We start from the raw sequence: 15,823 nt of genomic DNA on the forward strand, positions 1-15,823 counted from the left end.
TGTCCCATCATTGCTATCAGTGGGAGGAATAGTGCCCCATCATTGGTGTCAGTGGGAGGAATAGTGCCCCATCATTGGTATCAGTGGGAGGAATAGTGCCCCATCATTGGTATTAGTGGGAGGAATAGTGCCCCATCATTGGTATCAGTGGGAGGAATAGTGCCCCATCATTGGTGTCAGTGGGAGGAATAGTGCCCCATCATTGGTGTCAGTGGGAGGAATAGTGTCCCATCATTGGTGTCAGTGGGAGGAATAGTGCCCCATCATTGGTGTCAGTGGGAGAAATAGTGCCCCATCATTGGTGTCAGTGGGAGGAATAGTGCCCCATCATTGGTATCAGTGGGAGGAATAGTGCCCCATCATTGGTGTCAGTGGGAGGAATAGTGCCCCATCATTGGTATCAATGGGAGGAATAGTGCCCCATCATTGGTATCAGTGGGAGGAATAGTGCCCCATCATTGGTGTCAGTGGGAGAAATAGTGCCCCATCATTGGTGTCAGTGGGAGGAATAGAGCCCCATCATTGGTGTCAGTGGGAGAAATAGTGCCCCATCATTGGTATCAGTGGGAGGAATAGTACCCCATCATTGGTGTCAGTGGGAGGAATAGTGCCCCATCATTGGTGTCAGTGGGAGGAATAGTGCCCCATCATTGGTATCAGTGGGAGGAATAGTGCCCCATCATTGGTGTCAGTGGGAGGAATAGTGCCCCATCATTGGTATCAGTGGGAGGAATAGTGCCCCATCATTGGTATCAGTGGGAGGAATAGTGCCCCATCATTGGTGTCAGTGGGAGGAATAGTGCCCCATCATTGGTATCAGTGGGGGGAATAGTGCCCCATCATTGGTATCAGTGGGAGGAATAGTGCCCCATCATTGGTGTCAGTGGGAGGAATAGTGCCCCAGCATTGGTATCAGTGGGAGGAATAGCGCCCCATCATTGGTGTCAGTGGGAGGAATAGTGCCCCATCATTGGTATCAGTGGGAGGAATAGTGCCCCATCATTGGTGTCAGTGGGAGGAATAGTGTCCCATCATTGGTGTCAGTGGGGGGAATAGTGCCCCATCATTGGTGTCAGTGGGAGGAATAGTGCCCCATCATTGGTGTCAGTGGGAGGAAGAGTGCCCCATCATTGGTGTCAGTGGGAGGAATAGTGCCCCATCATTGGTATCAGTGGGGGGGAATAGTGCCCCATCATTGGTATCAGTGGGAAGAATAGTGCCCCCCCTTGTCCTCCAGATCCCCAATATCACATTCCCAGAGGGACTTAATAGAGTAGGCAAGCCCTGAAGCAGAAGGGGCAAGCAGTATATTATAATTGTGGATGCCAATTACATGGCTCATCACCATATGCAGCCTCCAATGGAGATACAGATACAAGAGTAGGATACCTGCCGGGGATTTTCGTCATTATCGAACCCAGAATTAGAGTGGAGAACCTGATTTGATGTGATGGATAAAATACAAACTAGGAACTGGACCTCAATTTTATGTGTTTATTACCCTGAAACAACATGACAAATCTCGCTGAATGTAGACATTTTTTAATAATATAAATCAATATGAAAAAAAAACGTTATTGATTTTCTTTTAGCTGTTTTTACTCCTATTTATCCTTTTGTAAACTAAAGCCGAGCAAAGTAAATTTTATTGGTACTGTACAGGACTTCTGCTGATATCAGCAGTCTGGCGAAGGGGGTATGGGGACATATTGGGCCCTCCATTTGAGGCCTGTATCCATAACATATTTAGGAACCCCGGTTCTAGTTGATGTCTTCTCTTCTCCATCTACACCTCCTCCCTCGGCAAACTCATACACTCCCACGGCTTCAACTACCACCTCTACGCCGATGACACTCAAATTTACCTCTCCACCCCTCACCTCACCCCCACATTCTCCGCCCGCATCACTCACCTCCTAAACAACATCTCAGACTGGATGTCGCTCCATTTCCTCAAGCTTAACCTCTCCCAAACCGAGCTTCTCGTCTTTCCCCCCCATTCCTATCCATCACTACCAACACCACCACCATCAATCCCGCCCCGCAAGCCAAAGTCCTTGGCGTCATTCTGGACTCAAACCTTTCCTTCCAACCTCATATCAAATCACTTACAAACACATGCAGGCTCCACCTCCGCAACATCTCCAAGATACGTACGTTCCTTACCTCAGACACCACCAAACTACTCGTACACTCCCTGATTATCTCACGCCTTGACTACTGCAACTCCCTCCTCACCGGCCTACCCCAGTGCAGGCTCTCCCCGCTTCAGTCCATCCTGAACTCAGCGGCTAGACTCGTCCACCTCACCAACCGCTCCACCTCTGCCACCCCCCCTCTGCCAATCCCTTCACTGGCTCCCGATTGCCCAACGCATCAAATTCAAACTACTCACTCTGACCTACAAAGCCATTCACGACACTGCCCCTTACTACCTCACCAACCTGATTCCCAGGTACCACCCTACCCGTACCCTTCGCTCCTCACAGGACCTCCTTCTATCCTGCTCCCTGGTCTCCTCCTCCCACGCACGACTGCAAGACTTCTCCAGGTCCTCCCCCATCCTCTGGAACTCACTACCCCAATCCATCAGACTGTCACCTTCCCTCCTCACCTTCAGGCGCTCCCTGAAAACCCATCTCTTCAGGGAAGCCTACCCCACCCTCACCTAACTGCTGCTCTCCTTCATTCCTCCTACCACTGCATCCCCCACAGCCACTACCTCCTGAACCTCTACCCCCTCCCTCCTAGATTGTAAGCTCCAAGGAGCAGGGCCCTCTAACCCCTCGTGTGCTGTTTGTTGTTGCTGTACTGTTTCATGCCCCCCCCTCTATTGTACAGCGCTGAGCAAACCCTTTGGCGCTATATAAATTCGATGTAATAATAATGTCTTCACTAGTACAGCAGTCTGTGTAGATGGGACACGTTTCTATTTTAATCAGCGACTTTGACTTTCCATTCGCAGGCGCAAAGTTCTTACCTTATCAAAGGGAATAGATGACGTTGGGGTGGTGAAGTGGGACCTGGCATTGTGTTTGCTCCTCACCTGGGTCATCTGCTTCTTCTGCATCTGGAAGGGCGTCCGTTCTACGGGCAAGGTAAGAGGGGCCCCTGAGATAGGTTGTCCTCATCAGTGAGAGATTGGCAGGTATATAAATGCTTAAAGTGGTTGTAAACCCTTAGATATACCCAGTGAAGTGACTGGCCTCAGGTGATAGAGATAAAACAAATCATACTAGGCAAGTTTTACCTGTTTATCTACAGCCATTTGACCCCTACATCCATTCAGAGCGCAGGATTTACACAGGATCTCTCAGTTCTGAAAAGCAGGGGCTGGGGAGCTGATGTTACATCAGTGAGGAGAGCTCTGAGAGCTGATTGGAGGGAAAGAACACACCCCCTTCACACAGGAACACTCTGCTGGAGGTCACTCCCCTGTCACCTTTTTTCTCTTGGTGTCAGGAAAATTTGTCAGAAGTGGCTCATGCAGATAGAAGAGGAAGGAAGCAGCAGACAGGAATGACACTTAGTGCTCTGGATTGATACAAGTACACACTATAGAGGAATATGCATTGTTCATATTTCAAGTCTGAGGTTTACAACCACTTTAACAAACAAACTAAATACACTCACTGGCCATTTTATTAGCTATACCTGTTCAATTGCTCGGTAACACAAATTGCTAATCAGCCAATCACACGGCAGCAACTCAATGCATTTAGGCATCTAGACGTGATGAAGTCAACCTGCTGATGTTTAAACTGAGCATCAGAATGGGGAAGAAAGGGGATTTAAATTACTTTGAATGTGGCATGGTTGGTGCCAGATGGCAGGGCTACTGTTAGAAACCACAGGGTCCCATACAACCAACCTGAAAGGACCTTCCCAAATAAGTTTACAATGCTTCAGTTATGAATGAACGCAGTGAGTGATCAGTACCGGTCACTCATTATGTTCATTCTGGAAATGAAGTAGCTGGTAAATGTAGCATATTTACCGGACCCTTCCCCCACTCTCCATCCTGAAGGATCCTATTGTGTGCTTGCAGCTGCCTGTGGGAAGGAGAGGAGGGAAGCCGTCAGCACTGCGGGGGTAGGGGCACACAGGGGGGCTTAGGCAGCAGGGGGAAATGCGTGATACACAGGGAGGGTGATCTGTGTGGCGGGAGGGAGAGGAGAAGAAGCCAGCTTTTAGTTGGTGTAGAGAGCCATACTGGGGATCAGTTCCAGTTACTCAATCCCCCCCCCCCCCCCCCCACCATGCCAATCACCCTCCCTGCCCATATCCAATTCATCCAGCTGCATGGGCCCCCTGCTAGCCTGGGCCCCATACAGAAAGACGGGTGGTGCCCCCTTATCCACAGCCCTGCCAGACAGGCTGGTCTGAGTATTTAAAAAACTGCTGATCTCCTGGGATTTTCCCGCACAACCATCTCTAGGGTTTACCGAGAATGGTCCGAAAATGAGAAAATATCCAGTGAACGGCATCAACAAGGAAAATGCCTTGTTGATGTTAGAGGTCAGAGGAGAATGGGCAGACTGCGACATTCAGATAGTAGGGTCAGAATTTGGCGTAAACAACATAAAAGCATAGACCCATCCTGCCTTGTATCATCAGTTCAGGCTGGTGGTGGGGGTGTCATGGTGTGGTGGATCCATCCTGCCTTGTATCAATGGTTCAGGCTGGTGGTGGTGTAATGGTGTGGTGGATCCATCCTGCCTTGTATCAATGGTTCAGGCTGGTGGTGGTGTAATGGTGTGGTGGATCCATCCTGCCTTGTATCAATGGTTCAGGCTGGTGGTGGTGTAATGGTGTGGTGGATGCATCCTGCCTTGTATCAATGGTTCAGGCTGGTGGTGGTGGTGTAATGGTGTGGTGGATGCATCCTGCCTTGTATCAGCGGTTCAGGCTGGTGGTGGTGTAATGGTGTGGTGGATCCATCCTGCCTTGTATCATCACTTCAGACTGGTGGTGGTGTAATGGTGTGGTGGATCCATCCTGCCTTGTATCATCACTTCAGGCTGGTGGTAGTGGTGTCATGGTGTGGTAGATCCATCCTGCCTTGTATCAATGGTTCAGGCTGGAGGCGGTGTCATGGTGAGGTGGATCCATCCTGCCTTGTATCATCGGTTCAGACTGGGGGTGGTGGATCCATCCTGCCTTGTATCATCGGTTCAAGCTAGGGGTGGTGGTGTCATGGTGAGGTGGATCCATCCTGCTTTGTATCATCTATTCAGGCTGGTGGTGGTGGTGTCATGGTGTGGTGGGGCCGTCCTGCCTTGTATCTTCGGTTCAGGCTGGTGGTGGTGGTGTCATGGTGTGGTGGATCTATCCTGCCTTGTATCTTCGGTTCAGGCTGGTGGAGGTGGTGTCATGGTGTGGTGGATCCTTCCTGCCTTGTATCTTCGGTTCAGGCTGGTGGAGGTGGTGTCATGGTGTGGTGGATCCATCCCGCCTTGTATCTTCGGTTAAGGCTGGTGGTGGTGGTGTCATGGTGTGGTGGATCCATCCTGCCTTGTATCATCGGTTCAGGCTGGTGGTGGTGGTGTCATGGTGTGGTGGATCCATCCTGCCTTGTATCATCGGTTTAGTCTGGGGGTGGTGGTGTCATGGTGAGGTGGATCCATCCTGCTTCACATCATCTATTCAGGCTGGTGTTGGTGGTGTCATAGTGTGGGGGTGATTTTTTTGGCACTAGCAAGGTGTATCTAATAAAGTGGCCGGTGAGTGTTTTTCAAAGAGTCACTTAACTTTTGTTAGGCAAAACACAACTCCCTCTGGGGGATTAATGTACATTGCAGGGACATGGTAGCCTTTAGCTCTGTATGGGAGCCCCAGTAGGGCTGGGTAACAGCTGTCATGACAGGTTCCCTTTAATGCATCCCTGGAATCTCATAGACAATGCTGTCCTCTGTTTCTGCTCTAGGTGGTGTATTTCACAGCCACCTTCCCATTCATCATGCTGCTCGTGCTACTGATCCGTGGGGTCACCTTACCCGGAGCCACAGAAGGGATCAAATTCTACCTGTACCCGGACATGACCCGACTGGGCGATCCACAGGTGAGAGTGACCTTCCAGTGCGTCCATTGTTTAGTGTCCCCTACAGTAAACATACATTTCCAAATGATTTATGTAAAAGGCTTCTCTACGTTTAGTTGACGCTTTCTAGGAGGATTCAGAAGTTTGAGTTGAGCGTAATAAAGGGTTTTGTTAATACTACAGAATACAAAGAAGTTTTAGACAACTGTGCACTTCGGACCTTGTGGTTAACAATTTGGGGAAGATCGTTTTCTGGTTCAGCATGACTGTGCCGCTGCGTACAAAGCCAGTTGCATTATGGTTTGACCAGTCTGGTGTGGAGGAACTCAAGTGTCCTACACAGAGTCCTGGCCACCCGAATAGACACCTTTCGGGATGAGCTGAAATGCTGATTGCAAGCCAGGACTTCTATAACATCAGTACCTGACCTCACAAATGTACTTCTGGTGACACGAGCACACAGAGACGCTCTTAAATCTTGTAGAAGGACTTTCCAGAAGAGTAAAGGTCATTATAGACACCAAGGTAGCGGGGACAACTGCATATTATTGCCCATGGTTTTGTAATGTGATGTCCAACAAGCTCACATAGATGTGATGGTCAGTTGTGCAGAAAACTTGGCTATATGATGTATTTACAAATCCTATCAATTAGGAACTCAAATAACAAGCTAGGTCACGTACAGGGGCAGACTGACCATTTGGAAACTCGGGCACTGCCCGAGGGCCCAGCGTCAGTAGGGGGCCCCATGAGATGCCCCTGGTACCTTTTTTCACCTGCTTTTTTGAGTTTGGGCAAGGATACAGGGGCCCTATAATTCCCTATTGCCCGGGGGCCCCATGAGTTGTCAGTCTGCCCCTGGTCACGTATTGGACATCTATTTCTCCATCCTGTGGGGAAAAGTGACGATTCATACACTTTCTTCGCATGTGCTCCCCACATTTAGCTATACTTCGATGTTAATAATCAGTACACATCATGTGTTGCCTCTCACCCCCATCTTGTTTCTCATCCCCACAAGGTTTGGATTGACGCTGGCACCCAGATCTTCTTCTCCTATGCCATCTGCCTAGGAGCCATGACGTCCTTGGGGAGCTACAACAAGTACAAGTACAACTGCTATAGGCAAGTCGTCGGTCAGCGGGGGTGGGAGGTGTGCGGGGGTTCCAGGTTTTGGTCATTAACACTGCTCCGTGACATGTGTGTGACATAGGGACTGTATGCTGCTGGGATGCCTCAACAGTGGTACCAGTTTTGTGTCTGGCTTCGCAATTTTTTCCGTCCTGGGCTTCATGGCACAAGAGCAAGGGGTGGACATTGCAGATGTGGCAGAGTCAGGTACTGTATGACGATACAACGGTGAGGCGGTCACATAGAGACGCAGCTCTCATCTGGGTAGGAGCAGTCAGCTGAGGGTTGTATGTTCCCCATCGTAGACCAGGTCCAATTTAAAATGAATGGAAGCAGCTAATAGCCCAGAATCTTTCAACTGCAATATTACTGAAGGCATGCTAAAATGATAGTAATCTGCACTTTAGTAATGCTTAAAATAACTTTAATATGCTTTAAATGCTATTGCAACTTGAAGAATCAGGGCCTTTGTGTCTGTGTTGACTACAGTAGCCAGTCAGAATCCAAATGGCCTTTTTCTAAGGGAGGTTAGAACTTTAAAACATATCTGTTGGGGCAATACAGACATTTCTGCAGCTTCCATTTCCTTTAAATTGTCCCTCTAATGGAAGAATAATAGAAGAACAATCCCTGAAGTCCCCAGATTGATCTTCAAAACAATAACATCATCACAGTTTCACATTGATTTATGAAAACCAGAGCAAAGGAACAGTTGACTACTACTATGGAAGCGTCTCAGACAATCCATGTTACGACATTGCAACCAATCACTGGAGAACTGGCCAGTTGTTTAGAGAACATCCTCTGGATGGCTTGGTTAACAACTCTTGGTATTTTTGCTGCCCGTGACAACCAATCAGGTTTTTGTAGTATTCTCTCTGCAATGTTAGGAAAATGGCGGCTGGAATCGGATTGGTTGCCACTGGGGACTTAGTCGCGTTTCCTATGTTCAGGCTTTCGAAGACGTTCCTGTGTGTTAGATATAGAATAAGAGTAGTGCCATTGTGGAAACTCAAAGGCCCAGGGTCACCCAAAAGAGTTGCTCAGTTTTTGTATGGTGCTGGCTTGAGTCACATGCTGGCTTCTGGTATCACTTCATGGACTTCACACCAGATTCCCCAGTGCTCTGCACATTCTATAGCTAGATGATTGTGTCCACTGATGGATTCTATATAAGATCTCCACACTGGAGTCTTTGAAGATGTTTGAGGCTGGAAACCCACCTACGCATTGCGGTAACACGTATTTTTTACAGCACATTCCTGCAATGACCTCCATAACACGGTAACACTACATGTAATATACAAAGAACCCACCACCAGTCTAAGGTTGCTGCCTGGGCATCTGGTCCCCAACTATCATCTATTTTTTATTAGGACTGATATTTTCCTCCCGTAATTTATCATACTCAGACACTTGTGACTTGATATGATGGATTATTGTCAGATCAAGAGAGCTGTAGACTTTTGACCCTCTGAAGATGCCCCAGGGCTTAAAGACCTTAGATGATGTAATGCCTGAGGTTTCATTTATGAAAAATCACCAACAATAGACTATACGAAGTGTTGCTGATCCATCAGAAATAATTTGACCTTTTTTATCTGAGAATTCTGCAACCTCCTCCGTACACATAGAAGAAAATGGGTGGTTTCACAGTACAGAACCATGTGACAGGATGCTGCAATCATAACTGCAAGCTCTTTAACAAGCCTGCCATGTATGGCTGCATCCGATCCGATTTCTGTAAAAGCCAAATTAAATGTAAGCATATGCCGTGATTTCTGCACAGCATTGGCTGTTTTCTTGATTTCTAGCTGTAACGGAACCGACCCCGACTGCACTTGGGTATTTCCGTTAGACTACCGCTTCCCTGTCCAAACACCGACCACAGACACCACAGCTGACCAAACAAAACTAGATGACACCAGTCTTGAAGTAAACCAGAGTAGACGAGTTTATTTTAACACAGATACAAGATATATACATGCAAGGGAACAACCCCCCCTCCCTGAAAATGACACAGGGCGGGGCAATCTACATTTAGTAACAAGAGATACACCAACAGACAGTCCCATCAGGAGGGAGGGCTGCTGGAGACACCCCCCACCAAGCCAATACCCATAAACACATACATCCCATAATAGTTTGCTCCCAATCAAGACACACAATAGAACAATGGGATGCAACTACATGGCATTTAAACAATCCACAACCCCCCACTCCAATATTAGGACAGATCACCCTGTACCCCTAACAGGCACAGGGTGACTTACACATAAGAGGGATATGGGGAGTTAAAACAGGGGTCTCCCCACCTCTCCAAAGTGAGCTGTGTTCTATGGGCCCTCCACCCAAAGTGACTCCCTGTTGCTGGTTTGCGAAATTCAATTTGCTGTTGAGTTTTGCCAATACATCATTGTACAGGATAGTGAAGCCGATCAGAACAAACAATCAATATTGTTGCATTGCTTCTGGAATCTGTTGGATGGACTTTAGTATATGGATCTTTGAGACACGAGTGTATTTTTTGGGTGTAATTCATGTATATATAACCCCATAGACATTAGATGCCAAGAGCATTAAGGGCCTATCCATAGTTCAAGTACATATCCCATACTTGGCTATGGGGCTGGTTCACATCTATATGCCGCAGTTAGGTGTGAAAAGTAAAGGGACTTTATGGTCAAATTTATACCTAATGTGAATCCAGGCCTACAGCCTTGAATGATGCAAGGTGGGAAATATTCCACCCACAGCCTATTGTTTTCATATATAACTGTGATGCCATATAGTGTATTCAGGTCGATGAAAAGTTTAGGTGAACTAATTAATAAAATGGGCAAATTGAATTCCTTTCTAAACAAATGTATATTTTCCATAGGCCCGTTTTTAGTATAGACACAAGGTAAAAAGGAACTTCTGTGTCAAACACTTGCCTCCAAGGTCCCTGGCAGAAGCAGCTTTGTCTAAATGCTGATCTTCATGCTAGTTCCAGAGCGGTACCCCTCTCACTTCTGCATTTTTAATGCCCGGGTTGGATCCTGTGGTTTATGTATAATTTAATCAGGGCAGTGACTTGTCTTCCAACAATGCTAAGTAGATTCAGCATCTCCGCCCCGGAGCTCTTGTGCAGCGCAGAAGCTGGAGGATTGCTGCATCTGTTGGAGCCCATAGGCAGGAATTGCTGGAAAGAGTACCTGTCATGATGATGATTAAATGTCAGAGCTGCTACCATCCAAATCCTAAAAGCATTGTACACATTGGCGAGGGAAGGTTATAGCCCTAATCACAGGTTCCCTTTAAATATAGATCCATGGTCTTTATGGGATCTGGAAAAGTGACAATGTCGCCCTTCAGCAGCCAGTTTAGAGTCCAGCTGCCATTTCTAGTGGAAACCACCAAATGAATCTGGATGCTGTAGGCAACATTGCCAGTTTTCACTCTGTATGTTTTCTAATGGAAATGGGTGAAGGGATATACAGTGTTCAATCATAAGTGGGAACAAAATTTTGGCTACCAGTGGATGTGGAATTGCCGCTCCCGATATGCTGGGACATGTTCCACAGCCACTGGTGGTCATTATCCAGAACTGTTAGGACCTGGTTGGGCTGGGTGTCCTCCATCACGGGCAGAGCTGTGCTAATTTCCTTGTCACCCTCTCCCTCTCCCCTCCTCTGATATTGTTCTAGGTCCTGGCCTCGCATTCATCGCCTACCCCAAAGCCGTGTCTATGATGCCCCTGCCCTCCTTCTGGGCAATTCTCTTCTTCATAATGCTTGTGCTGCTTGGATTAGATAGCCAGGTAAGTTCTACATCAGAATATACTCTTTGCTGTGAATTATCAACATATTAGGATTTGCCAACTATCAGTGTGCAGAATTGTTATGTAACTAAATGAAAAATGAAAATTTCCCCATCTCCCCATCTGTTTGTTTTCGTCTTTTAAACAAAAAACTCAAAATTTACAAATAAACATTTTTGACATTTCAAAAAAAAGAAAAAAAATCAGTGATCAATATAGCCACCCTTCTTTTCAATAACGGCCGTAAGCCTTCCATTCATGGAGTCTGTTACTGTTTTGATCTGTTGAAAATCAACATTTTGTGCAGCAGCAACCACAGCCTCCCAGACACCATTCAGAGAGGTGTAGTGTTTTCCTTCATCATAAATCCCCGTTTAAGAAGGGCCCACAAGTTCTAAATAGGGTTTAGTTCAGGTGAGGAAGGGGGCCATGTTATTGTTTTTTTATCTTTAAGACCTTTATTGGCTAGCCACGCAGTGGAGTACTTCAATGCATGCAATGCAGCATTGTCCTGCATAAATATCATGGTCCTCTTGAAAGATGCAGACCTTTTCCTGTACCACTGCTTGAAGAAAGTGTCTTCTAAAAACTGGCAGTAGGTTTGGGAGTTGATTTTGAGTCCATCTTCTACCCAAAAAAGTCCAACTAGCTCATCTTTAATAATACCAGCCCATACCAGTACTCCACCTCCACCTTGCTGGTGTCTGAGTCTAAGTGGAGCTCTGTGCCCTTTACTGATCCAACCACGAACCCATCCACATGGTCCATCAAGAGTCACTCTCATCTCATCAGTCCATAAAACCTGTGAAAAATCTATCTTCAGATATTTCTTGGCCCAGTCTTGATGTTTCAACGTATGTGTCTTGTTCAGTAATGGTCGGGTTTCAGCCTCCTTACCTGGGCCATGTCTCTGAGCCCTGAACACCATGTACTTCTGGGCACTCCAGGTCGGTTGCAGTTCTGGAGTATGACCGCACTTGAGGATAATGGCTTCCTGGTAGCTCCAAGTTTGATTCTTCCCAAATCTTTGGCAGTCAATTTGCGTCCTTTTTTTTTCTCAACACGTTTCTTGCGACCCTGTTGGCTATTTGCAACAAAATGTTTGATGGTTCTGTGATCACGCCTACATATTTTAGCAATTTCGAGAGTGCTGCATCCCTCTGAAAGACTTTTTAAAATTTTTGACTTTTCAGTCTTTTTTTTTTTTTACCTGAGGAAAAGAAGCTACCTAATAATTATGATTATAATTGTTATTTGATATAGGGTATTGATTTTCTTAGGCCACACCTTCCCTCATTACACAAATACACATCACCTGCTATGCTTAACCACTTCCTGTCCGGCCATTGTATTTAAACAGCCGGACGGCGGCAGTGCAGGGTCAGGTGGCTGTTTATAAACGGCCTCCCCGCCCCCTGCTTGTGCACGTTCCCTGGGAGCACGCAGAACAGCATTCCGGTGCCCGCTGTGTCCTCGGGACACCGGGGAACACCGGTCGTCGTACGGGACCTGTGTGTGAGGTCCTAATCATGTGATCACTGATTGGCCAATCAGTGATCACATGCAGAGTAGTAAGCAAGATGTCACTTGTGTGAAATCTGTGAATGATCACGGAGGTCACATGGTACAGGGCTATTCACAACAGCCCTGTACCATGTGACAAGCTGAGACCAATCACAGCTCACACAGTATTTCTCAATGGCTGCAAGAATGCAACCAGAGAGAAGGAGAAATGATTGCTTTTACAGCCTTTATGGGTGTAAAAGCAATCCGTGTAAAAAAAAAAAAAAAAAAAATCTTCATCACCCCCACATGTAGTACAGTGTCACCATGTACACCTGTACTGCTAGGGTGACAGAATGTAAAAAAAAAAACCAAAACAAATAATATAAAAAAATAAAAATGTAAAAAAAAAAATAAAAAAATTATAATTTTTGGTTATAAACTAATTTGGGTTATTTTGTTTTTACTAAAAAGATAATTTAATACATTTTGGCCAAGATTTATGATGAAATATTGTTTATTTGCAAAACTGTATAGGAAAAACACTTTTTTTCAAAATTTTTGGACTTTTTCATTTATATAGCAAAACAAATAAAAATCCCAGTGGTGAATAAATACCACCAAAATAAAGCTTCATCTGAATCAAAAAAATGTTAATAAATTCATATGGGTACATTGTTGCATGACTGCGCAAATGTCATTCAAAGTGTGATAGCGCTGAAAGCTGAAAATTGGCCTGGACTGGAAGGGGGTGACAGTGTCCGGACTGGAAGGGGGGGAAAGCGTCCGGACTGGAAGGGGGGGAAAGCGTCCGGACTGGAAGGGGGTGACAGCGTCCGGACTGGAAGGGGGTGAAAGCGTCCGGACTGGAAGGGGGGGACAGCGTCCGGACTGGAAGGGGGGGACAGCGTCCGGACTGGAAGGGGGTGAAAGCGTCCGGACTGGAAGGGGGTGAAAGCGTCCGGACTGGAAGGGGGTGAAAGCGTCCGGACTGGAAGGGGGTGAAAGCGTCCGGACTGGAAGGGGGGGGGGGTAAGCGTCCGGACTGGAAGGGGGGGGGGAAGTGTCCGGACTGGAAGGTGGGGGGGGGGAAGCGTCCGGACTGGAAGGGGGGGGGAAGCGTCCGGACTGGAAGGGGGGGGGGAAGCGTCCGGACTGGAAGGGGGGGGGAAAGCGTCTGGACTGGAAGGGGGGGAAAGCGTCCGGACTGGAAGGGGGGGAAAGCGTCCGGACTGGAAGGGGGGGAAAGCGTCCGGACTGGAAGGGGGGGGGGGGGGAAGCGTCTGGACTGGAAGGGGGGGAAAGCGTCCGGACTGGAAGGGGGGGGGGAAGCGTCCGGACTGGAAGGGGGGGAAAGCGTCCGGACTGGAAGGGGGGGGGGGAAGCGTCCGGACTGGAAGGGGGGGAAAGCGTCCGGACTGGAAGGGGGGGGGGAAGCGTCCGGACTGGAAGGGGGGGGGGGGGAAGCGTCCGGACTGGAAGGGGGGGAAAGTGTCCGGACTGGAAGGGGGGGGAAAGTGTCCGGACTGGAAGGGGGGGGAAAGCGTCCGGACTGGCAGTGGTTAAATGAGCATTTCAGGTTATACAGTTTGGAGTTTAAAAATATGCATAAAAATGATGATTTGGTTAAAATTCGCACTTGCCTGATAATTGTGTACACAATGTAATTATCAATATACCATACCTGTAGGATCTTTCTAGAATCCTTCTAAAAATATAAATGTGTACATAGAGGCAGCCTTAACTGTCTTTTCCAGTACGTGACGTCAATCTTTGTTCTCTCTTGTGACAGTTTGTTGAAGTCGAAGGACAGATCACCTCATTGGTTGATCTATACCCGTCCTTCCTACGGAAGGGTTACCGGCGAGAGATCTTCATCGCTATTGTGTGTTTCCTCAGCTATCTTCTGGGGTTGACTATGGTCACAGAAGTAAGTTGATTGCAAGCTTTACTGCCCATTCGTTTCCTGTGGCTCCCTGATGATTTCGACTGTCAGCCCTTTTGTCCTCGGTACAGATCAACCCCAAATTTACATTAACAAAAGATAAACTCCAGCCAGATCTCTGAATACACTGCACAAAAAGACTTCTACTGAAGGACAGTGTTGAAATCTTTTAAAGGGATATTGTGCTAACTTGTTTTCTCACAACATATTACAACACACCCACTCTACAGTGAAGGAAATAAGGATTTGATCCCCTATCATTCAGCAGGATTTCTGGCTCCCAGGTGTCTCTCATACAGGCAACAAGCTGAGATTAGAAGCAGTCTCTTAAAGGGAGTGCTGCTAATCTCATTGTGTTACCTGTATAAAAGACACCTGTCCACAGGAGCCATCAAACCATCAGATTCCAAACTCTCCACCATGGCAAAGACCAAAGAGCTGTCCAAGGATGTCAGGGACAAGATGGTAGACCTACACAAGGCTGGACTGGGCTACCAAACTATGGCCAAGCAGCTTGGTGAGAAGGTGACAACAGTTGGTGCAATCATTCACAAATGGAAGAAACACAAAACAAGTGTCAGTCTCCCTAGGTCTGGAGACCCTTTTAATTTTTTTAAAAGGTTCATGTATGGTTTTTTTTTTTATCTGTTGTGGCGCATTTTTTAAAACAAATACTGAACTGGTAACTGTGGTTAATGCATTTTTAATATACAAGATGTTTGTCACCAATTCCTTTTTTTCTTTGTCCCATAACCCCCCTGTCCTCTCTCCCGCAGGGCGGCATGTATGTATTCCAGCTCTTTGACTACTACGCAGCTAGTGGTGTTTGCCTCCTGTGGGTTGCATTCTTTGAATGTATTGCTGTAGCCTGGATATATGGTAAGTCTGTCCCACTTGGCAAGAAGATTTCTTCAGGTTTTAAAATGGATGTCCACATGGTTCCAGGCCCTGTGCTGCCTCGGTTTTATAATTTGAACCCATAGGTGGCATCCCATTCACTAAGACAGGGTAGAGCTGCGAGCAGAATTATCCCTTTATTACTAAAGAGATTGTAACATTTTAATGTTTTTTTATTTAATTAAAATAATAAACAGGTCATACTTACCTGCTTTGTGCGATGGTTTTGCACAAAGCAGCTTCGATCCTCTTTTTCTGGAGTCTTCCGCAGGCACTCCTGGCTCCTCCTCTTTGGCGTGTGCCCACCATAGAAAACTACTTTCTAAGGGGGGGGGGGGGGGGGAGTCATGCAGACGGGATCTCCAGCTGTGCTGCCTGTGTCTATAAACACAGACAGTGCTGCTCAACCCCGCCCCTGCTCCCTTGTCACAATATTTGATTGACAGCAGCGGGAGCCAATGGCACAGAAGGTTTTTTTACCTTGATGCATAGAATGCTTTAGAAC

At 47.0% G+C, this 15,823-nt stretch overlaps 1 protein-coding gene across 1 annotated transcript in view; it reads left to right on the forward strand.

Annotated features, from left to right (window-relative positions):
• Window positions 1-15,823, forward strand: part of SLC6A6 (solute carrier family 6 member 6) — a 115,561-nt gene that overhangs the window by 90,511 nt on the left and 9,227 nt on the right. Inside the window, exons 5-11 of the mRNA XM_089663381.1 lie at window positions 2,966-3,098; window positions 5,927-6,061; window positions 7,062-7,165; window positions 7,254-7,378; window positions 10,861-10,973; window positions 14,269-14,406; window positions 15,198-15,300. Coding sequence (XP_089519507.1) covers window positions 2,966-3,098; window positions 5,927-6,061; window positions 7,062-7,165; window positions 7,254-7,378; window positions 10,861-10,973; window positions 14,269-14,406; window positions 15,198-15,300 — 851 coding nt within the window. The remainder of the gene's footprint in view (window positions 1-2,965; window positions 3,099-5,926; window positions 6,062-7,061; window positions 7,166-7,253; window positions 7,379-10,860; window positions 10,974-14,268; window positions 14,407-15,197; window positions 15,301-15,823) is intronic.

Source organism: Staurois parvus, unplaced genomic scaffold (assembly GCF_062004578.1).
Source record: "Staurois parvus isolate SC_StPar_1 unplaced genomic scaffold, SC_StPar_1.0 ptg001675l, whole genome shotgun sequence".
NCBI classification, from domain to species: Eukaryota; Metazoa; Chordata; class Amphibia; order Anura; family Ranidae; genus Staurois; species Staurois parvus.